The 22586-nt window shown below is 38.9% G+C and overlaps 1 protein-coding gene across 1 annotated transcript in view; it reads left to right on the top strand.

The window, feature by feature from the left end:
• Positions 1-22586, top strand: part of dnah7 (dynein, axonemal, heavy chain 7) — an 82233-nt gene that overhangs the window by 49335 nt on the left and 10312 nt on the right. The window contains exons 44-60 of the mRNA XM_007552313.2: positions 1013-1359; positions 2271-2451; positions 2835-3020; positions 3174-3337; positions 5609-5763; positions 8765-8955; positions 11631-11764; positions 11846-12181; positions 13402-13528; positions 13724-13918; positions 15617-15709; positions 15778-15954; positions 16799-16960; positions 17039-17239; positions 18266-18427; positions 19444-19629; positions 20748-20885. Coding sequence (XP_007552375.2) covers positions 1013-1359; positions 2271-2451; positions 2835-3020; positions 3174-3337; positions 5609-5763; positions 8765-8955; positions 11631-11764; positions 11846-12181; positions 13402-13528; positions 13724-13918; positions 15617-15709; positions 15778-15954; positions 16799-16960; positions 17039-17239; positions 18266-18427; positions 19444-19629; positions 20748-20885 — 3135 coding nt within the window. The remainder of the gene's footprint in view (positions 1-1012; positions 1360-2270; positions 2452-2834; positions 3021-3173; positions 3338-5608; positions 5764-8764; positions 8956-11630; positions 11765-11845; positions 12182-13401; positions 13529-13723; positions 13919-15616; positions 15710-15777; positions 15955-16798; positions 16961-17038; positions 17240-18265; positions 18428-19443; positions 19630-20747; positions 20886-22586) is intronic.

The raw sequence follows: 22586 nt of genomic DNA, 5'->3' as shown, positions 1-22586 counted from the left end.
AGTATTTTTAAGTTTCTAATGCAAATATCTTACTACAATTTAAATAAGACAAAAAATTAGTTGCAAGTAACTTTTCAGTAACATATAGGAGCTTATTTAAGTCAATAATTAGTACTAGTACTACATTATTTAACTTCTAACAAGACATTTTTCCTATAAGTGAATTAATCTGCCAATGGAACTAGAACTTTTCCATCAATACTGAGAAATTATTGACTTTAACAAGCTGTTATAACTTTTCAGTAATAATTCCTTAATACTGAGGAAAAGGTTCTAGTTCCACTGGCAGATTATTTCAGCTACTGTGCAACAAGACATTTTTCCCAGGAGTATTCAAGAACTATTTACTTAAAACAAACTCCTTTTTCTTCCTAAAGCAAAATTAATAAATTAGTTTTGTATTATTTTAATTGTACTGAGGCACTAAACTAAACCAAAAATACTTGGTAAGATTTTATGCTTTTGTAGTGTAGGGAACCCTTCCTTCACTTCTCACTGCAAAAACATAATTTACATATTTTACCAAATATTTTTGTCTAGTTTGTAGAGCAAATATCTTTGTACATTTGAATTAAGATAAAACTGACTCATTAGTAACTTTTTACCTATATGTAGGAGTTTGTTTTAGGTAAATAATGCTTGAATATAGATGACAATTAGTAGATCCACTGGCTGATTATTTCACTTGTAATATGGGAAAAATGTCTTGTTATAAATTAAATAATCCTCCTGTGGAACTAATATTTTTTGTATAGATTGTATGAATTATTGACTTGGAACAAGCTCATATTTCCTCCTAAAAAGTTAGATTTGTCTTACAAATGAACTAAGATGTTGGCACTAGAAACAACACCAAGCTTTTTGTTGTTTTTGCAGTGTAGCATAAGAATCAGTCCTGATTTAGCTGCCATATTGGTTCGAAAATGAGTTTGAATTTCAAATCCTTTTATTCTGTTAACTTTTTCCCATGTTTTCTGGGGCGGAGCGGTGATCTGTGTGCTGAAATGTGCAGGACATCTCGCTGGTGAAGTCCATGAAGAACCCGCCTGCAGGGGTGAAGCTGGTGATGGAGGCCATCTGCATCCTGAAGGGCGTCAAGCCGGACCGGATCCCGGACCCGGCCGGCTCTCTGAAGAAGGTGGAGGACTACTGGGGTCCGGCCAAGAAGCTGCTGGGAGACATGCGCTTCCTGCAGAGTCTGCATGAGTACAACAAGGACAACATCCCTCTCAACCTGATCACCATCATCCGCCAGAAGTACATCACCAACCCGGACTTTGTGCCGGAGAAGATCAGAACGGCGTCCAATGCGGCGGAGGGAATGTGTAAGTGGGTCTGTGCCATGGACAAGTACGACAAGTAAGAGTTTCCCTTCAGCTCCCTTCTTACCACTTTGTTACATTTGACTGAATCTTATCTGTATTTATAAACATCTACTTTTACCTGTGGTTTTTTACAGTGTTTATTTCCATCTTAGCTTAAATTCTGTGGAGATAAACTGAAAAATAAAGTTGAATCTTAAAAGTAGTTTTTAATTTTTTGTCAGTTAAATTTTTTTTAATCTTATACTAAAATTTATTTATTTCTCAGTATCAAATCTTTTCTTTTCAGTGTCATTTTTTACAGGTAGAAAAAACTTTTTAAAAATACAAAAACAAAAAAAACCTTTGAATCTTAATATTAGTTTTTAACGTTAGCAGTTTAAAATGTTTGTAATAATATAATAAAATAATAATTATATAATCAAAAATAATAATTCCAATTTTTTACATTTGTGGTCACAATTTATAAACCATAAAGTTTGCTACAAATTGTTTTTGTTTTATTGAAACTAAAAAAAACTTGAATCTGAAAAGTATTTAACTTTTTTTATTTATTTCAAACCCGTTTTCTAGTTTCTAAATTATTTTTCAGTTTCAAATCCTTTCCTTTCAGGTTCAAAAGAATTGAAGAAACTTTTATTTTCACAATTTATGGAGCTGAATTGGGGCCAAAAGATTTGCTCCAATTTTTTTATTTTTTGTTTTAAAAAACTTCAATATGAAAAGTAATTTTGACCCTTTTTTTTGTTTATGTTTTTTTCCCAGTTTGAGACTTTTTTTCAGCTTCAAATCTTTTCTTAAGTTAAATTTTTTTTATCAGTTTAAAAATTATTTGTCAATTTGAAATCTTTTTTTTTTTCTTTCAGTTTTCTAAAAAAATGTTTTGGAGCAATTTGGCTCCATAGAATTCTGTGTAAATAGTTTTTCGTCTTGTGAATATGCATGCAGAGTGGCCAAGGTGGTTGCACCAAAGAAAGCCAAACTTGCAGAAGCCGAAGGAGAGCTGAAGATCGCCATGGACGCTCTGCACATCAAGCAGGCGGCTCTCAAAGAAGTCCAGGACAAACTGGCGAAGCTGGAAGACACTCTGGAGGCAAACAAGAACAAGAAAGCTGATCTGGAGTTCCAGGTCCGTAACAACTCCCACTTTAAAGTGCTAAGCTAACAGCACTGAGCAGTTTGAGCTGCAGAGAAACTGGGAATCGCATGGAGATAAGTTGGGGTTATAAAAGTAGCTCAAAAATTATATTTTGAACCTGAAAAGTAATTTTGAGACTGAAAAAATGGAAACTAAAAGAAAATATTTGAATCTGAAAAATAGTTTTGAAACTAAAAAACAATTCAAAATGAAACAGAAAAAAATGGAACTAAAGATAAAAATTCTTCAAATTCAAGTTTTCTCTGGTTTCAAAATATTTTTTAGGAACAGACTTTATAGAATTGTGCTGAGAGTATTGTCCTTGCTGCAATAAATGTTTCCAAACTTTGACTTTGTGTTGGTTTGGCCTGCAGGTGGATCTGTGCAGTAAAAAACTGGAGCGAGCCGAGCAGCTGATCGGAGGCCTGGGCGGAGAGAAAACCCGCTGGAGTGAGATGGCCTTTAATCTGGGCCTGCTCTACAACAATCTGACTGGGGATATGCTAATCTCATCAGGCATCGTGGCTTACCTGGGAGCCTTCACCTCCAAATACAGACAGGTGGAGGCAGCCAAGATGTCCGCCTGCTGCAGCTAACTCTACTTTTGAGCTTAAAGTTCTTCTGTATGCTAAATGCTAGCGTAGCATTCTGCGTCCAGCTCAAATCTTTGATGTTTTTTTGTGTTTTACTGATGGTTGAATCGTTTCCTCCAGGATCAGACGGAGAAGTGGCTGGAAATGTGTAAGGCCATGGAGATCCCGTGTTCCTCCAACATGTCGCTCACCAGCTCTCTGGGCGAACCGGTAAAGATCCAGGCGTGGAACATCGCCGGCCTGCCGTCAGACAGCTTCTCCATAGAAAACGGCATCATGATATCGTGAGTTCAGGACACAAAGACATTCCCACCTCCAGTCACATTATTTCAACACAGTGAACACAAATTACTGGGATTTTATGTCATAGATCAGCCACCAGAGGGCGCTAGAGGCCCACAGAAGGCTCAAGGGAAGAGAAGAATTTTTTAAAGTTCTTCAAATTAAAAATTACAAAATCTAAAATACAATTTACTATGATTCATTGAAATATTACTTGGCATGCTCATCTTTCTGCGTAATTTAAATTTCTGCCAAAAAGAAACCAAGGAAATATGAGTTATAAAAATTGGAAAAAACTGAGAATTTTTTTTTACTTTTTAAGCATATAAATAAAAAAGAAAATCTGGAAAATGTCTGAGATTAATAAAAAAATATATATCTTTTTTTTTTTTTCAAGCAAATTTTTGAGTTTTCAAACTCAAGTTTGAGTTTTTTGAAAAATTCTGAAATTAATTTCAAAATTGTAGAAAGAACTGTCTAGAAGCCGCTACTGCAAAGAAACCCCTACGAACTCCTGGCTAAAACTTTCTAAAAGTCGATGTTTCTTGACATGTTTTGTAGCGTTAGCCAGAAGCTAATTCTGTTTTTGGGTAATGTCCCAGATCAACTCAAAGTAAAGCAGAAATGTGAAGTGGAAGCAAATTATACAAAATATTCAACAATAAAAATAAACTAAATCTAAAACTCTGAATGAATGGATGGAAATTCTACTGGATAATTTTCCTTCCTCCTTACATTAGTTTGTGTTGATCTTTGTCATGAAATCTCAATTCAATCATTTTAGTTTTTTATTTTAAGTAAATAAAGTGAAATAAAAACAAGGAAGATGTAAATATTCAGCTCCTTTTGACTTGGCGGATCAAAACGTGCCTCTTCATCTCTCCTGACGTTAAAGCTGCAGCTGTGAAGTCTTTGCTGCTGGACGTCTGCTGTTTGCTGCTATTAGCAAACTGTGAGAGAAGCTTCAATTCTGCAAAAAAAAACAAAAAAAAAAAAAACAGATATTATCTGAGTCTGGAGGAAAAACACACCAGGTTGTATCTTAGCAATCTTCCAGTTTGATAACAGAGGCGAAGAAACAAATGTGATAAAACTAAATAAAAATAAAACACCTGATAAACCTGAAATGCAAAACAAATCTGTGGATGTGATTTATTTTAATAGTTTACAGACTTTGGGAAGCAGATAAAAGCAAGATAAATCAAATTTCTGCAGGATGAGTCACATCCAGCTCCTTCCTTTATGAAATAATGTCATTTTTTCTGGTTCTAAACAATTAAGTTTATTTAAATTACTGCAAATATCTTAAAGCATTTTACAAACAACTAATTTCAATACAATCAATTTTAAATTCCAACTGATATCAGTTATCAAACAGTGCATTCAGCTCAGTTAATTATTCAAATTAACGCTGCATCTGACAATTATTATTCTGATGATTAATCAATTAATCGATTAATTGGATAAGCTCTTCAATTTGCACTTTCTGCAGATATTTTTATGCAAAGGATTCATCGTCAGCTGAAATAATCCTTCTAAAATCTACATGTGAAAATCTGAGCCGTTTCTGCTTCACTTAATCCGGTGATTACTTTTTGGATCAACTGATCAATCTTTGGAAAGCAATAATTGCTTAATAGGGGATTTTTTGTTTAGAAGATTAGTTAAGCTAATATTTAAAGACAGTTTTTAATTTGGGTTTAATTACTGCTCTGAGTGTCTGCAAAGGCCAGTTTTATGAGTCTGTATGCTCAAATTAATGGTTAAACGATTGCTAAATTAGTTGACGATTATATCAATGAGACGATTAATCGCGATTAATCGTTTTGCAGAATGAGGAGAAGTGGTCAGTTTGTCCTCCAGTAGCTGATTGGTTGTCTTTGTTTTTGAGGAGCCATCTTGTTCCCTACATGGACGTCTGTCCTTCACTGTGACCTCTTCAAAACAAAACATTACTTTAAAGCGATGGATGGATGGATGGATGGATGGATGGATGGATGGATGGATGGATGGATGGATGGATGGATGAATGGATGCAATATTTTGTGTTCATGTAACTCATAAAATCCCAATAAAAACTCATTTATAGGTTATTTTATAAAGACATGCGAATATTTTTGCAAGACATTGTCCTGTGTATGAATCTCTCTCTCTCTCTCTTGCTCTCTCTCTCCTTCTCTCTCTCTGTCTTGTTTTGTTCTGCATTTCTCTCTTGTTCTTTCTCTCCCTCTCTCTCCTTCTCCCTCTTTCCATCCGCCCCTCCCTCCATCCAGTAACGCCAGGCGATGGCCGCTGATGATCGACCCCCAGGGTCAGGCCAACAAATGGGTGAAGAACATGGAGAAAGCCAACAACCTCCATGTCATCAAGCTGAGTGACTCCGACTTCGTCCGCACTCTGGAGAACTGCATCCAGTTCGGGAACCCAGGTCTCTCTTTCCCCTCATTTATATCTGCAGTTCCAGCCCCGGCCACACGGTGTCACTCTTCACCTCGCAGACTGCTGCTCTCCTTTGTTCTGGTCTCTTCAGTGGGAAACTGAAATCACTGAGATGTTCTGTTCAGATGGGCTCTGATTCAGGCCGCTGTGTTTAAAACAGCAGAGAATCACATTAAAGATGCAGAGAGAGCTACATCTGTTAGCAGCTGTTAGCATCTGCTAGCATCCTAATCTGCTAGTCAGATTGAAATCATAACTGTCCAGTTTGGATTTAAAAATAAGGGACATTTTTCGTTACTTGATGCCATCCCACCAGCCCAACCTCGGACCAGTATCCCCTAAATTATAAGACAAGAAATCTTAAAAAAAAGAAAAAGAAAGAAAAACTACCATTTAACCACAAACTAGAAAATTCCTGTGCAATTTCTGTTACAGAGCCTAAATGAAGACACAAAAAGCAATTGAAGCACATTTATTTACATATTCATCAACCGTAACCCTCCAGTGCTCGTCTCAGGTCCAATAGGTTGACTTCACCACAGAAACACTCAGGTCCCTTTAATTGTTCTAACAAAATCACGTTGATGGTTAACATCAGTCCAGCAGCTTCTGCCCCCATACATTAAATAAAATATTATAAATAAGCCTAAATGAAACAATAGCTCCCAATGAGCACTTAGCAGCAGTTGATATTTTTAAATTTAAACAGCTAAAATGGACATTAATAATAACAGATAAAAACATACAAAATATAGCAAAATGGCCCATGAAACACTGTATAGAATTACATTTGTCTAAAATATATGTTGAAAAATAATACTTGTAGTACTTAAAAAGACAAAACAGAGCTGATCCTGAAACAAACCACAGTTTCAAACGGCAACAGATAGAAATAAAAAAGGGGGCGGAGCTGACGGTTACTGGTTGCTACGGTAACCACCAACCGTCAAAAGCAGCCAGACAGAAGTTAATGCATCTATAAATGTCTGGAGAAACAACTTTTTGTTACCTGTTACACAACCATATGTATATGAAATAATTCCTTTAAGTGTCATTTCATGCAGAAATTGCTTTTCATTGGGCAGGAAACGATAAATGAGACGAACCCTTCAGCATAAAGCTTTATATGCTATTGGTGTTAGCATAATTTGCCTAAAAAAGTAAACGACAGAGAAAGTCGTTCAAAACGACTCGACTGGACGCTCAGCCAGGCTGAATGAGCTGATCTCAGAAATCAGGTGAAATACGGTAGTTTCCCCAACAAACAGGAGATATGACTGAAATGTGTGGGCTGACTTTGATACTGAAGCGCTAAAGTAGAAGCTTCTTAGCAGATGTGGCCTAATGAGCCACCAAACAGCAGAACAAGCTGCTGTGAGGAGGAAAAACACAAAAACGTCCATTTGACTGGATTCAGAGGCAACGTATTTACGGTGAGAAACAGAGGCATTAAAAGGACATCTGAGTAACGACCTGACTGACTCTTCGCTCACCAGCAGGCTGGCAGAGCAACGTCTCTGTAAAATTGTCCCCAGAGGGAACGGTTCCTTCCCTGATGGCCTCTTTTCTTATTTCACACTTTTGCACTTTCTTTGTGTTTGTGTCGCAGTCCGTGACGATGCGCCGCTGTTCGCTCCTCCAGCCGGACGGAGCTGTTGTTTCTCTTATGTAATCATTAGCAAGTTGCTGCTGGTTTGTGTTTGAAAAAGGTCGCCGCTCCCAGTTGCCTCTGGGAGCCGAGTCGCCTCCTGACAGAGCAACATCAATTATAAACAGGCCAGCGTTGGAAACATGAGAACAGCATTATCATACTTAATGTGGAATCACATTAGCAGTGATGTTGGGGAGTCCGGCGTTTTGAGCCTCAGTGGTTCCCTGGTCACTCACATGCGCTCCACAGGAAGAGTCAATTTATTCACCTTGATACCTAAAATAAGGTAGTAGCTGCCGGCGGCGGGCACCGCTAACTAAAGCACTAGCTGTGCTAATGTAGCGTAGTTGATTCTGCGTTGATATTTTTATTTTATAACATGTTATTTTACACTAACACTAAAGCGCTACATCAGCACGGTAGCAGAAGCTAATGCTAAAGCACAAATACAGTCAAAACAATACGAGAACAAAAGACACAATAAAGCAACAAAAAAGTCGTAATAATACAGGAAAAAGGTCATAATATGAGAATAAACTTGAAGTAATATGGAAAAAAGTTGGAATAATATAAGAATAAAATTGTAATGATACGTAAATGAAGTTGAAATGTTGCTAAAAAAAACTTGTAATATTAGTAAGAATTTTATAAACCCTTCATGAAAAATAATAAGAAATCAAAATGAGGAACGTTGAGCATCTTCTTCTATGGTATCAGTTTTACAAATAGGACATATTTGATATTAAGCATCAGCATTAAATTATTATCTTGATAAGGAAATTTGTGCTCAACACTAAATTGCTAAGCAAACAATTAGCTCTGCTATTTTTCATATTTTATATTTTTATATATTATACTTTAGCGCATTAGCAGATTGTCGGAGGCTGCTTCTAATATTCCAGGTTTTCCTTCTGCAGTATTTAGGACTGATGCAGTAATTAATGCAAAAAGGAGCCCAAACCCAGTAAATCAGCACAGAAATTGCTATTAATCTGAGATGCTGAATTTTGAATGTTTGTTTTTGTAAGTCAAAAATATAAGAAATAAAAGTTATGTATGTTTTTCTCTGTGTAATGAATCTATATGAGTTTGAGTGAAATGAGGGACTAAAGCCTCGGAGCTTTTCTGGATATTTTTCCCTTTGTCGACCCGACAGCGTTACGCTGCTCTGTCTCTGTGTGAAAGTCAGAACCATTTCGGCGACAACGCTGACATGTTGTGGAGGAAAACAATTTGCTTCGACTGGAACCATTTAAAACGGAGCAGCTCCGCCGTTGTAGCGGCCGTCAGCCGGATGATGATGATGGTTTGTAAAGACGAGGCGGGTTTTGTGTTCCAGTGCTGCTGGAGAACATCGGCGAGGATCTGGACCCCATCCTGGAGCCTCTGCTGCTGAAGCAGACCTTCAAGCAGGGCGGGGCGCTGTGCATCCGCCTGGGAGACTCCACCATCGAGTACGCGCCCGACTTCCGCTTCTACATCACCACCAAGCTGCGCAACCCTCACTACTTACCCAAGATCTCAGTGAAGGTAAAACTCTCCTGTAGGGCCGCATGATAAGGCTGAAAAACCTAGCATGACATAAGAGTTTTATATCAGTCAATATCGATAATTATTGATTGATTTTTTGTTTTAAATATCTGAAATGCTTCCAAACTGATGGCGTGACCTTTCCTGTTTTATCCAGTTTTCACTCCAGGCCGTTATTTTTTATTTGTAACCACTTATGAGGCGAAACCTGAAACTGCTGCTGCGTCAGCTACGCAGCATTTAAGTTTTAAGTTGAAGAAAGAAGTTGTTGCTGGGTAGGCACAAGCTACTCAACAGTTGCTGTTAGTCAACCACAAGTTACCCAACTGGTTGGATGATGAAAAGTTACTTATAAATAAGTTTTGTGTTATTTCGAATGTATTATTTCCACTGGAATGGAGACCAAAAACACTTGGTGACATTTTGTGATTTTGCAGTGTTCATGCCTCTCCTTTCAAATTTTTATCTGGAAAATGATTCATTTATGTTCAAAATATCAGAGAAACATGATATTCTGTTTAAAATTTTCATTAGTAAATGAAAAACCTCGTGTTTGCTCTTCATTTTGATGACAAAAAAGGCGATTCTGTCAGAAAGTCTCTGTACTTTGTGTCTCACAGCTTGAATATTTTTTTCTTTTTAGTCAAATGTTTGTTATTTGATTACATCGATCATTTTTACCCCAATCACACAGTGGATCATTGTTCTCCCACCCTCTATAATCTGAAAAAGTATTTCAGGAAAAGGAGCATTAAAGTAAATCACATTACAGAGAAGGAAGAGGTTGGAAAGCATTTCAGAAGATCACATTTCCAGCATCTATTTGTAGCAGCTCGCCGCTTTATGGCCGGCGATTAGATTGATTCAGCTCATTTTTCACAACTGGCTCAGTCCCTTTCTCTTCCATTTTTGTCTAAATCTTTTTTTGGCATACAGTGTATTAGTGTGAGGGTTTCCATTACGCCCATTAAACCGCTTTTCGAAATGCAAAAGAGGGCTGATCCGCTGGAGAAGCGGCTCTTTTCCAATGTGAATGTGTGAAAAGGACAAACTGGAGATTTATACGAGATCCAAGCTGTTACCACCAGCAGAGTGGGCCTCACTGCATCAATGGAAATAAAATTAAACCCCAGAGAAGCACACTTCTTATTTAGGTTACAGAGAAGAACCTCCAGGTAAAAGCTAAGAAACTGCAACACCTTTTCACACTAAAAGAGCGAGTGCACCACACTGCTGCTTTATTAGAGGCAATCTGATCGTTGCAACTGATTTATAACAGAGAAAACCAACAAACTTTAGTCACTACAGAGGAAATATCATGTTGAGATAAGCACAGTGAATTACAAAAGCAATAATAACTCTTCAGTTCAGCACTTTATGATTCCACAGCTGCAGACAACACAAATACAACATTCAATGACAAAATATTAGAAAACAGGTGATCAAAAATGTTCAAAATGTGACACACCTGGTCACAAAATTGGTGAAGATCTGTAGTGTTGTTTGGGATGAAGCAGTATTCCTATAAATTTCACCTTATGGATGGGAACCTGTAAATTCCTCAAAGAGACGACGGTTTCTGGTGACTGCAGTGGTTCTGGCTTTTCCACAATCTGCTCCAGATTTCTGACAGGGGGCGCTGTTGTTATTCTGCTTTCAGTTTTAATAAGATTAAACTACGACGGCGTATTAGGTACATTGTTAATAGACAAAAAAGGAATAAATTTACTCCACAAAACTCAGAAATTTTAAGATTAATGTCAGAAAATTTCTAGAAAAAAGTGGAAATTTCATAGTTTTAAAAGTAGAACATTTTTTATTTTTGAAACTCAAAAAATTAAAAACTGAAACTGAGAACTTTGCTGTTTCTAAGTTTCTCACCAGTCGTCAACAGGAAGGACTTCAAGATGTCTGAGGCAGACTGACAGTGATTTCAGTGGTTAGCATTAGCATCTGCTCATTTTTTTTGTATGTGTTTACCTTAGCATTAGCATAGAGAAACTTCTTGTTCAGCAGTTTAGTGGAACATGCACCATTTTAGTACAAACATATTTTCCATTACAGCCATGGCAGCCATTATCAGAAATGTTAATGTTAGCATTAGCTTTGGCTAATTGTTTGTGTTTAGAGGTTTAGTATCAGCATAGGTCAGATTCTTGTTTTGTGAATTAGTGGAACTTTTTGGTTAGCTTTTCTCACTACTAGCAATGACTACTGCCGATTTTAGTTCAAACATATATTCTCCATTACAGCTATGGCGGCCATTTTGAAAAATGTTCACGAGAAAAAAAGAGACACAAAATTAATAAAATAAATCTGATTTCTATGGATCAAGATATGTAGCTATGATTTGACGCCACAGACATTCATCTAATTGACAATTTTTGCATCTTCCATGTCAACCACGGTGGCCATCTTGAAAAATCAAAACATTATCAGTGAATATGATTTTTGTTGGTTCAGTCATGTGTGATTTGACTCTAAAACTCCATTTGTGATAAAAATGGGCAAATTTAGTGCAAAATTAAATCTTTCTTGACGACCATCTTGGGGCCCATTTTTCAAGATGGCTGCCAAAACAGCAACCCCTTAAGAACATCTGTGCCTCATTAGGTTCCTGTATCCACATGTGAAAGATTTTGCTGGAATATTAAATAATGTGCTGCACTGTTCAGGTCACACTGCTGAACTTCATGATCACGCCTGAGGGCATCGAGGACCAGCTGCTGGGCATCGTGGTGGCTCGGGAACGGCCCGATCTGGAGGAGGAGAAGCAAGCCCTCATCCGACAGGGTGCAGAAAACAAAAGGTGCAGTTTTCCTCCACGGTGCGCCGTCCAACCAGCTACCTGCAGTCTCCAACGCTAAACCAAACTGTGGTTCTTTGTCAGACAACTGAAGGAGATTGAGGATAAAATCTTGGAGGTGCTCTCCTCCTCTGAGGGCAACATCCTGGAGGACGAAACGGCCATCAAGATCCTGTCCTGCTCCAAGGTGTTAGCCAACGAAATCTCTGAGAAGCAGGCGGTGGCTGAGGAGACCGAGCAGAAGATTGACGAGACCCGGATGGGCTACAAGCCCATCGCCATTCACTCTGCCATCCTGTTCTTCTCCATCGCTGACCTGGCAAACATCGAGCCGATGTACCAGTACTCCCTGACCTGGTTCATCAACCTGTTCATCAACTCCATCGACAGCTCAGAGAAGAGTGATGAGGTGGACAAGAGGTAGGCCGCTCCAACTCCACCGCTTAGCTTTTATGCTTCCACTATTATGCTTCCTTGAACAGGTTAGAATAGGATCGATGGCCTAAACAAAACATGTTCATTATATTTTTAAATCATTCTTATATAATGAGATTTTCTTTTAAAATGAGATGTTTAGGGCCTCCTGCCATTTTAAATCCAAAAAAGCTGCTGCTGGCCGCGCAGCGTTTACACTCGCACATGAAAATGGCCGACAACAGATGGGCAATTATACAACCGTACATCTTTGAAAAGCAGAAGAGGAGCCTCCTGTACAACCAACATTATGAACAGGACATACAGAGGAAAAACCAGTTGATCAAATGTGCTGGAGCTCTGCTTTGGTTGCTAGGTAACGGGTATTGTCTGCTTATTCAAATTCAAAAGTACTTTATTGATCCCAAAGAAAAATTAAATGTTGTTGTAACTCATTTAGTTAAAGAGTTATTGTAGATGGTTACATTATTTTCAGAAGATTTTTTGAAACGGCTCAGATTTCAGAAATCGGCTGCAGATTTAATCTTATAAAAAAATATTCTTTTTAACATATTCATTGAAACTGTCATTATGTTGTGGCAGTTTGATTTGAGACAGATAATTTCAAGCTTCTCTGCCTTCTCCCAGTGCTAGCTAGGAACAACCAATCAAAGACAGAAGGCGGGTCTTAGTGCTGTCAATCATCTTCTGTGTGGCGCGGCTCATCTGGCACGCTGCAGCTAGCAAAGAATGCTGTGAATGCTAGGCTAGTTAGCATGGCCACCAATGACAGCAGATAAATGGTTTTTCTGTTTCTCCGCTATTAGCACATTTAGCAGCGCGTATATGAGTTGATTGACAGCGCCAGCACCCTCCTTGCTCTGATTGGCTGTTTTGGTTGGGAGAGGTGCATTTCTTTGGACAGCAGTAGAAGTTCAGGTTGTCATGACATGGTGACAGTTTAAACAAATATGTTAAAAATAAAAAACAAAAAACATTTTTTTTATAATAATTACACACTGAAGTTTCTAAGAACTTTTAAGTTCTTAGAAGCGGTAGAGACCCAAATGGAAACACAAAAACGTGATTTTTTTTCATAACAGATCTCCTTTAAAAACACATCTGAAGTGATTTAATGCATGAGGATGGGTTTGCAGCGCCGCTCGGTTTGGTTTCTGCTGGAATAATGGTGCTGATTAAAACTGTGACACATGTCCCTGCCTCAGATTGCAGATCCTGAGGGACCACTTTACCTACGCGCTGTATGTCAACGTGTGCCGCTCCCTGTTTGAGAAGGACAAGCTGCTTTTCTCCTTCTGCCTCTGTGTCAGTCTGCTCATGCACGACAAGCTGGTGGGTGAATGCTCACATGCGCATACATCTGTGACACCAGCATAACGTCTCTGATGGCTTTTCCTATCATGTTTTTTACTGAGTGATTAGGCAACCAGACGAGCAAGTTATCCTCATTTTACGGACGACGTAACTCGTATAAAGAGCTCAGACATTTTTACTCTTTAAATGCCTGAATTGATGTGAATGTTTCAGGTGGATGAGGGGGACTGGCGCTTCCTGCTCACAGGCGGCGTGGGCCTGGACAACCCTCACTCCAACCCCTGCAGCTGGCTTCCCAAGACGTCCTGGGATGAGCTCTGCCGTCTGGACGAGATCGAACGTTTCCACAACTTCCGGCAGGATTTTCAGGCACTCCTCCCAGAGTGGAAGGAGGTTTACGACAGCCCGGTGAGGCCCAGCTCACTCTAGGTTTAAACAGCCGTGGTGCTTTTCCCCCTATGTTCATTACTGCACTTCACATCGGTTAAACATAGACAGGTTTGGTTTCCATGGAAACGCCAGACTCTAGGCTGGAAGTTGATTAAAACCATTTTAGTAGTTGAGTTTATGCTAAACACTGTGGGACAGACATGAATGACCAGGAACCTTCATCAAAAAGCCATTGTATGGAGCTCCAGTAGTGCCAAAAAAGTATGTATTTTGGTCTAGTCTCTTGTGTTCAGTGTCTAGTTTCTAGACATCAGTCTAAACTGTCCAATATAGTCTCTAGTGTTTGTCGTTTGTAGAGTCGTTTGTCTCTTATTGTGTGATCTGCCTGCTACTTCCTGTTTCTACACCCAGGCCCTTCACAGTGCCGCCATATTTGTTCCTTACTGTGTTATTTCAAGGTATGACTAAATTTAATTATGTGTGTTGTGTTTCTGAGTACTACATAAGCGAGGATCTGTTTTATTATCATGTTTTGTTTTAAATGGCTGAGTTCAGGCAGTAAGAGAGAAGATCTGCCTCCCAGATTCAGAGGACATGATGCTCATAGACATGTCTTTGAAATACAAAAGAGCTAAAATTGAATTTTTATCTCATTAAATGTTCTCCTCTCAGTTGTGCCAGTCACATCCATGCAGTTTAGATGAGAGAACAGCTGTTAAGTCAATGTTTGGTGCACACCAACTTATCTTTTTGCTGCTGCACACACACCCACACACACCTACACGCATACACACGCGGACACACACACCCACACACACGCACACACATACACAGACATGCCTACACACGCACACACATCTTTACACACTCCATCCAAATTTGATGTATAATCAACACAATCAGCCACAACACTTCTGTCTAATTAGTTCTAGTTTGTTCCAGTTGTAAAATTCACATTTATTCAATCTTGATGTGAGAGCAGCTGTTCAATTCAACACACCAACACACACACGCACACACACGCACACACACACACACACACACACGGATGGTTTTACAGAAATCCTAGGAGATTAGAATAAAAATATGTCCATCCCCACCATGGAAACGTGTGTACCATTATTCCCATGGTACAGCACTAACATTCTCAGTTTTCTACAGCCTACCTTCTGATATTTCTGTTTGACATGTACAGACTTTATACTTTTCTTACGTAAAAGTTGGATGAACTTTTGTTGCTGCAAGCAACAAAAGTTTATCATCTGTTCAGCCTGCAGGCTCCAGTGCCAAGAGTCTAGTCTTTAGTCTACTGTCTCTGATCTCCAACCTCTAGTGCAGAGTGTCTTGTGTCCAATCTTTAGAGTTTGGAGTCCAGTCCTTAGTGTCTATAGTCCCTAGTGCCCATTGGCTAGTGTTCGGTCTCTCCTCTCTAGTGTTCAGAATCTAGACTATCGTGTTCAGTCTCTTATCTTCTGATTTTTCTGACATGTACACATTTATTACTCTTTCTATATACGTTACTGGTGTATCTTCCTGTTTTAAAATGTCACTTCTGTCACAAAAACCTAACAGTAATGTGTGTTTGTGAAGGAGTGAAGAGTTGAGACATGCCGAGTTCTTGGTACTTGTGTTGGGTTCTCCCCAGCTGATTCTGTACGATATCTGGATGTCTTTTAAATATGAGTGTTTTTGTTTTTTTGCTGTGAATGTTTGCAGAACCCCCATCAGACTCCCTTCCCAGGCGTGTGGCAGGACAACTTGTCCCAGTTTCAGAAGATGATGGTGATCCGATGTCTCCGACCCGACAAGGTCGGTCCAACGGTGATTACTGAGTTTGTTTCACATTGACGAACACTGAAGACGTTGCTCTTCCCCAGATTGTCCCGATGGTGCAGGAGTTTGTTTCAGACAGCGTTGGTCAACCCTTCATCGAACCGCCGCCCTTCAACCTGAGCACCGCCTTCTCAGACAGCCACTGCTGCGCTCCCCTCATCTTCATCCTGTCCCCCGGCTCCGACCCCATGGCGGCTCTGCTGAAATTTGGAGATGAAATGGTATGACCACACTGGGAAAGTCTCAACAAGCGCTCGTTTTGACAGAGATCCTCATATGGAGCTACATTTGGTGCAAAAATAACTGCAAAGTTCAAGACAGGGGGAAAAAATCCTTCAGTCAAATTTGTAGATAAACGACACACTTAAAAAAAATCTTACACAAGTTTGCCCAAATGATCTAATAATAATGTATGAAGCTAAATGGGGGCCATACATTTGGTTCAATTTTTTTTTAAACTGAAAAAAAAAAAAAAAAACTTGAATCTGAAAATTTATTTTGAACTTTTTTTAGTTTCTAATTTTTTCAATTTCAAAATCATTTTCACTTTGATTTTGTTTTAGTTTAAAAATTATTTTAGTTTTTCAGCTTCAAATATTTACTTTCAGCTTAACATTTACTTTCCACGTTTCTTTTTTTCTGTTTTTAAGTTCGATTTTTTTCAGTTTGAAACGTTTTTTCAGTTTCAAACATATTTTGTCAGCTATAACATATTTTTCGTTTCAAATCTGTCTTTTTCAATTTCTTTTTTTTTTTTCAATAAAAAAAAATTGGAGCAAACTTTGTGGCACCAATTTAGCTCCATAAGTTGGGATCATACAATTTGCTCTCAAATTTTAATAATGTATTTTTCGTTCACTGATTTTAAGAAATTATTGACTTAAAACAAGCTTCTGTGTCTTACTGAAACGTTATTCATCAGTTAGTTTTGTTTTATTTAGAAGCTAGACCAAAAATACTTGGTAAGATTTTGTGTTTTTGCAGATCACTGTAAACTATTAGAATAGTTTTAACCCCTTCCTGTGCATCAGAGCCATGAAATGTGTTGCTGGTTTGCTCTCTCAGGGCTTTTCAGGCAGCAAGCTCACCTCCCTGTCTCTGGGCCAAGGTCAGGGTCCAATAGCCATGAAAATGATTCAGTCGGGTGTCAATGACGGCACCTGGGTCGTCCTGCAGAACTGCCACTTAGCCACTTCCTGGATGCCCATACTGGAGAGAGTCTGTGAGGTAAAAACAGCCAATCGCGTCTCTGACACAGTTTTATTCCGACCCAGCTGAGCAGGTTGGTGTTTGGTCACTGCGCAGGGCCTGCTGCCTGACTCCACCCACCCAGACTTCAGGCTGTGGCTGACCAGCTACCCGTCGCCCACCTTCCCCGTCACGGTGCTGCAGAACGGCGTGAAGATGACCAACGAGGCTCCCAAGGGCCTCCGCTCCAACATCGGCCGCTCCTACTTGATGGACCCCATCTCCGACCCCGAGTTCTTCAACAGCTCCAACAAGCCGGTCAGTTCGTTGGTGTTTATCAGGGTTATAATAGTTCTGAATTTTTCATTACAGTTTTGTTTCTTTTTGTTGTGACTTGTTGTTTGTCTGATTGAATTAGTTTTAATTAGTTTTTACAGTGTGTTTGCTGGTTTTTATTAGTTACTACTAGTTAAATATTATTTAGTTGTAGCTTAGTTTTTACTGTTATAAACCAGTTGCAGCGTGACGTCACGCCCCCACAGGGCAAAAACCTGCTAGCCGACGATGACTAGCAATAGCTGTTAAGTTATCAATACAACAATCTAAATCTTAAATGTACGCCTGACATATTGAAGAAAAAGGGACGCAGTGTTTTGCTACGCTATGACAACCAGATTACAAGGTCAAGAAAATGTTTTAAGACAAAAGTAGCGAGGGAGAGGGAAGTACCTTAGTTATGCTAGCTTGACTATGACAACCTTAACAGGTAGATGTGCTGCAGAATTCTGGGTTTTGGTTCATTTGTAAAACACACACCAACTCTGACAGATCATCAATAGATCAGATGTTTAAATTAGCTAATCAACCACTGCTGTCTTAGCTTAGCTAATAGCAGCCATAGCTAATCAACTACAGTGAACACTAATTAATGATTGTGAAATAAACATCAAACCTAAAAACATAAAACTGTAGCGAACTGAATGTTCTGTTCTTTTGTGAGAAATGTTTGGGTGTTTTTTGGCGTTGAATCCTGATACACAGAGTGGCATTGTTGTCAGTTGCTATGGCAACGAGCCAGTAGTGAGAAAGAAGAATACGAGGTTTTGAGTTGTTTTTCTGCGTTATTTTTCCCTTTGCTGTGGCGCACTGCACTAGATTAATAGCACCTCTCCAGGTTTCATGTAGTTAATGTAATTGTTCTACTGGCCGCTCTACGGTGGAGCGGCATGTAAAAATATTCATCTTTCTGCCCTCCAGCGATGTGCGCATGTGCACATTGCTGGATGTAAACAGTAACATGCAGGCGCTCCATAATAACCTCTGTCCGTTTGTCTGTTTGTCCAGGTTGTGTTCAAGAAGCTGCTGTTCGGTTTGTGTTTCTTCCACGCCCTGACGCAGGAGAGGAGGAAGTTCGGCCCGCTAGGCTGGAACATCCCGTACGAGTTCAACGAGACGGACCTGCGCATCTCCGTGCAGCAGCTGCACATGTTTCTGGAGCAGTACCAGGTCCTACAGTCACCTTTTATTATCTCAGCGCCTCTGGTTCTGGTTTAATGAAGTATTCCCTTTCATGAGACATTTTCCCAGCTCCTCTTGACATTTTTCCACAAACACTCCAACATTCACGGCGGAAATCGAGAGCCTGGGAGATCTTTTTTTTTTTTTTTTTGTAGATGGTGACATTTTCAGCATGTCAGTGAAAATCTCCTCAAGTTTCTCTGTAAGCCGCTAAAGCAGGGGTGTCCAAAGTGTGGCCCGGAGGCCATTTGTGGCCCTTGAAATGAACTTGTTTTGGCCCCTGACCTCGAGTGAGAAAACAATTGATGACCCAAAAAATGTGGACATTGTCTGTTTTTTCACATTTTTGAAGTTTATTGAATTTCCAAATTATTGTATTTTTGAAGTTTACTGTGGGGTTTGATGATTGTTGTGAATATCGCAGCGTTCTACGAACAAAAGAGGCATTTGGTCCAGTTTTTGTCATCTATTGAACTTTCACAAGTTACAGTGGCTGAAGAGCTCATCAATAGAGGGGAAAGATAACGCAGAAAACCAACTGAAAAACGATTGTATTCTTCTTTTTCTTCACTCCCTGTCTCCACACGCACTCCTGTTGTCGTGGCAACCGACTTACAACGGCTTCACGAGCCAATACAGCAGAGATTACGTAGAAGTGTATCAGGAATCAACCCAAAATAAAACACAAAAACATTTCCCACAGAAAGACAGAACATTCACTTTGTTACAGTTTCACCTTTTTAGGCTTGATGTTTATCTTCGATTCTTAATAAGTGATAAAGTGAATAAACAGCGGTAAATTAGCTAATTTAAACCTGTGCTACTGATCATCTCTCAGAGATTTGGTGAGTGGTTCTCTTTATTTTAAAGTTATATAAACCAAAACACGCCGAATTCCACAGCACATCTACACGTTAAGTTTGTCATAGTCAAGCTAGCATGGCTGACCTGCTTTCTACTTTCTCAATATATTTTAAAATTTTTTGACTGACTTGTGTTTCCAGGACGTCCCGTTCGACGCCCTGCGCTACATGACTGGAGAGTGTAACTACGGAGGACGAGTCACAGACGACTGGGATAGACGAACTCTGCGCACCATCCTCTCCATCTTCTACACGACACAACTAATCGACGACCCCGACTACATGTTTGACTCCAGCGGCCTTTACTATGTGCCACCAGACGGCGATGTAAGTCAGACCCTCTTCATAACTCCGTCTGGTTCTGTTGACTCAGTCGTTAGCATCATCGTTTCAAAGTCTGAATGCTGATGATGTTTTAATGCCGATGTGATAATAGATGAAGTATTTATTTGAAAAACTGATAATAAAATATAACTTTGCAAGTTGCTCCATAATCCTCATTTTAACGCAGACCTATTTTTAACGTAGGTGTTATCAGAGAATTGCATCTTTATTCTCATATGTTTTCATATATTTATTCTTTTTTTTCTCGTATTATTGCAAATTAATTTTTTTACAACTTTTTTCTTGTAATTAAAAACTGTTTTATTGTAATTCAAAAAACAAAACGATCTTAGTCTTAGCCTAATGGTCTGTTGTAAAAACATTAAACGCTGAACTGCAGTTCAAAAGGTCAAAGTTCAGCTCCTTCCTGACAATAACTCCTTTAATGTTTCATACATTTTATAGAAAAAGATGCTTTAATAAAGTAACAGATTAAGGATGTAACTTGATTTTGTTCAACTTTTCCTCCTTATAGCACATTTGTTTATATTTCTATTAAATGGTGCAGGTTAAATGTTAAATTAAAGGTGGATTTTGTTGTTTTTATGCCTATAAAACCTTGCATTTTGCTGGAAATTTGGATCCCAGTTTGAAGCATGTTGGAAATCCAGTTAACGGCCATCGGGTAAGCGGCGCTTCAGGTTGCTTCAGGCCGCGCCGGCGCTTTAAAAACTCCATAAAGTCTGGCGTTCCCCAGCAGCCCCTGACCCAGAGTTTGCTCTAACTGTTGATGAGCTACCTTTAAAAAGTCATCAGCAGATAAAATGTGTGTAATAAGGCGCAGCAGGCGGCCGCTGTCACCGACGGCTGATGGATTTGTTAACACAGCGCGGTCTGCGGCGAGCAGCGTTTTATTTGGCATTTTGTTCCGCCGTACTTCACCCCCCTCCAATCACATCTTTTATTCATGAAGTCACATTTACATATTCATTAAAACAAATGCCAGCAATCTTTGGAGCACAGTTGTTTTTCAGTGAGGGTTATTACTGCAGATGTTTTCCGATGTTACGTTAAAAATGTCTAACCTCTCGCCCCCCGCCCCGCCGTCGTTTCTGCCGCAGTACAACAGCTACTTGGAGTTCACCAAGTCGCTTCCCCTCAACCCGTCGCCGGAGATTTTCGGCATGAACGCGAACGCGGACATCACCAAAGATCAGGCCGAGACGCAGCTGCTGTTTGACAGCATCCTGCTCACCCAGGTAACGCCACGCTGAGGGTCAAATCACCTACAACCAGGAGACCTGGAACTTTACAATATTAAGGAATTATTTACTTTAAAAAGCTCATGTTTCTTTCTGAAAACTTTCTGAAAACTAGTTTTGTCTTATCTTCAGTGTAATTAGATGTTTACGCCAAAACTAGACCAAAAGTACTTGGTGAGATTTTGTGTTTTTATAGTGTGATCATATAATTAAGGTCAAATTATATAATTCTTCTTTCTTTTTTTGTTCTGTTGTGTTCAGGATTTAATTCATAGTTCATACTTTTTTAAAACACGCCTGATTAATCCAATTAATCGCCAATCGTTTCCTCTCCTTTAGTTTTATTCCACTACATTTAAATAAACCTCACTCTATGAACCAAACATAGATATTTCAGTTGACTTTTTCAGTGTTTTTGGCTCTGGTGGATCCTGTGATCCCACATCATGATGCTGCAGCTCCGAGCTGTTAAACCTTTCAAATCAAACCCAAAGATTTCACATCAACATGAACCATTTGTTTTCAGACACACAACTGTGTGTGTGTGTGTGTGTGTGTGTGTGTGTGTGTGTGTGTGTGTGTGTGTGTGTGTGTGTGTCTGAGCTCTGTATACAGTAGCATTCCGTCCAAAGCATCAGACTTTTTTTGGTTGCAACAGATAAATAGTCAATTATCTCCAGACGCACCGTGACTCCCACATTTAAAGTTAAATTTAGAGCTCCACAGACTCCGGGATTTATTCCTATTAATATTATTTGGCAAGATTAATATTGGCGTCAGTCATGTGTGGACTTCATTAGCATCTAATACGCTCTCATCAGTCTCAATGATCGATAAACAGCGACGCACTTAAAGTGGAATGAGGCAGCTATTTGTCATTCTGCTACTGTAACGCAGCCGCCATTAGCCGGTGATTATCCATTACCGCTGGCTGAACATCGTGTAGGTGAATGGATAAGACGAAAAGCGGAAGAATCGCAGATTAGAGTGAATAATTATCAGCATGAATGAGCTTCAGAACGGCTGATGAGAGAGTGTCAAATTGGTGTGTGGGAGAAATTGGACGGAAAATGTGAAGCCGTTCTGCTCCGACTTCCGTCTGTAAATATAGAAAATAAAGTTAAAATTAGGAAGAAGCTCATAAAATATCTGTTTTAGGGATGCAAACAATTAATCTAATATTATTAGATTAAAATTAATCTAATAATATTAGATTAATATATTATTAGATTAATAATATATTATTAATCTAATGATAATAATATATTATTATTATTATTATAGTAACAATAATATATTATATTATAATAACATAATCATATTATATATACTATATATAATAATATATATATATATAATTATATATAACTAATAACGTTAGTTAACGTTATTAGTTAACATTATTAACTAATAACGTTAATCAATTTGATTAACATTATTAGTTAATCAAATTAACGTTACTTAATTTGATTAACTAATAACTCTAGCGTTATTAGTTAATCAGATTGATTAACTAATAACGTCTTCTTGCACTAAGGGTGTCCAAAAGTGTGGCCCGGGGGCCGTCTGTGGCCTTTTGACTGATTTTGTCGGGCCCTCAGCTGCAATTCAAAAATGATACAAGGAGTAAAATTACTCCAGTCTAAGGTCTAAGCCTTAGAGTCTAAGGCTTAGACCCTCTATTAGTGCTGTAGTTTG

The sequence above is a fragment of the Poecilia formosa genome, unplaced genomic scaffold (assembly GCF_000485575.1).
Source record: "Poecilia formosa unplaced genomic scaffold, Poecilia_formosa-5.1.2 Scaffold47, whole genome shotgun sequence".
Taxonomy (NCBI): Eukaryota; Metazoa; Chordata; class Actinopteri; order Cyprinodontiformes; family Poeciliidae; genus Poecilia; species Poecilia formosa.
The sequence above is the reverse complement of the archived record's forward strand: the minus strand, read 5'-3'. Positions and strand labels throughout refer to the sequence as shown.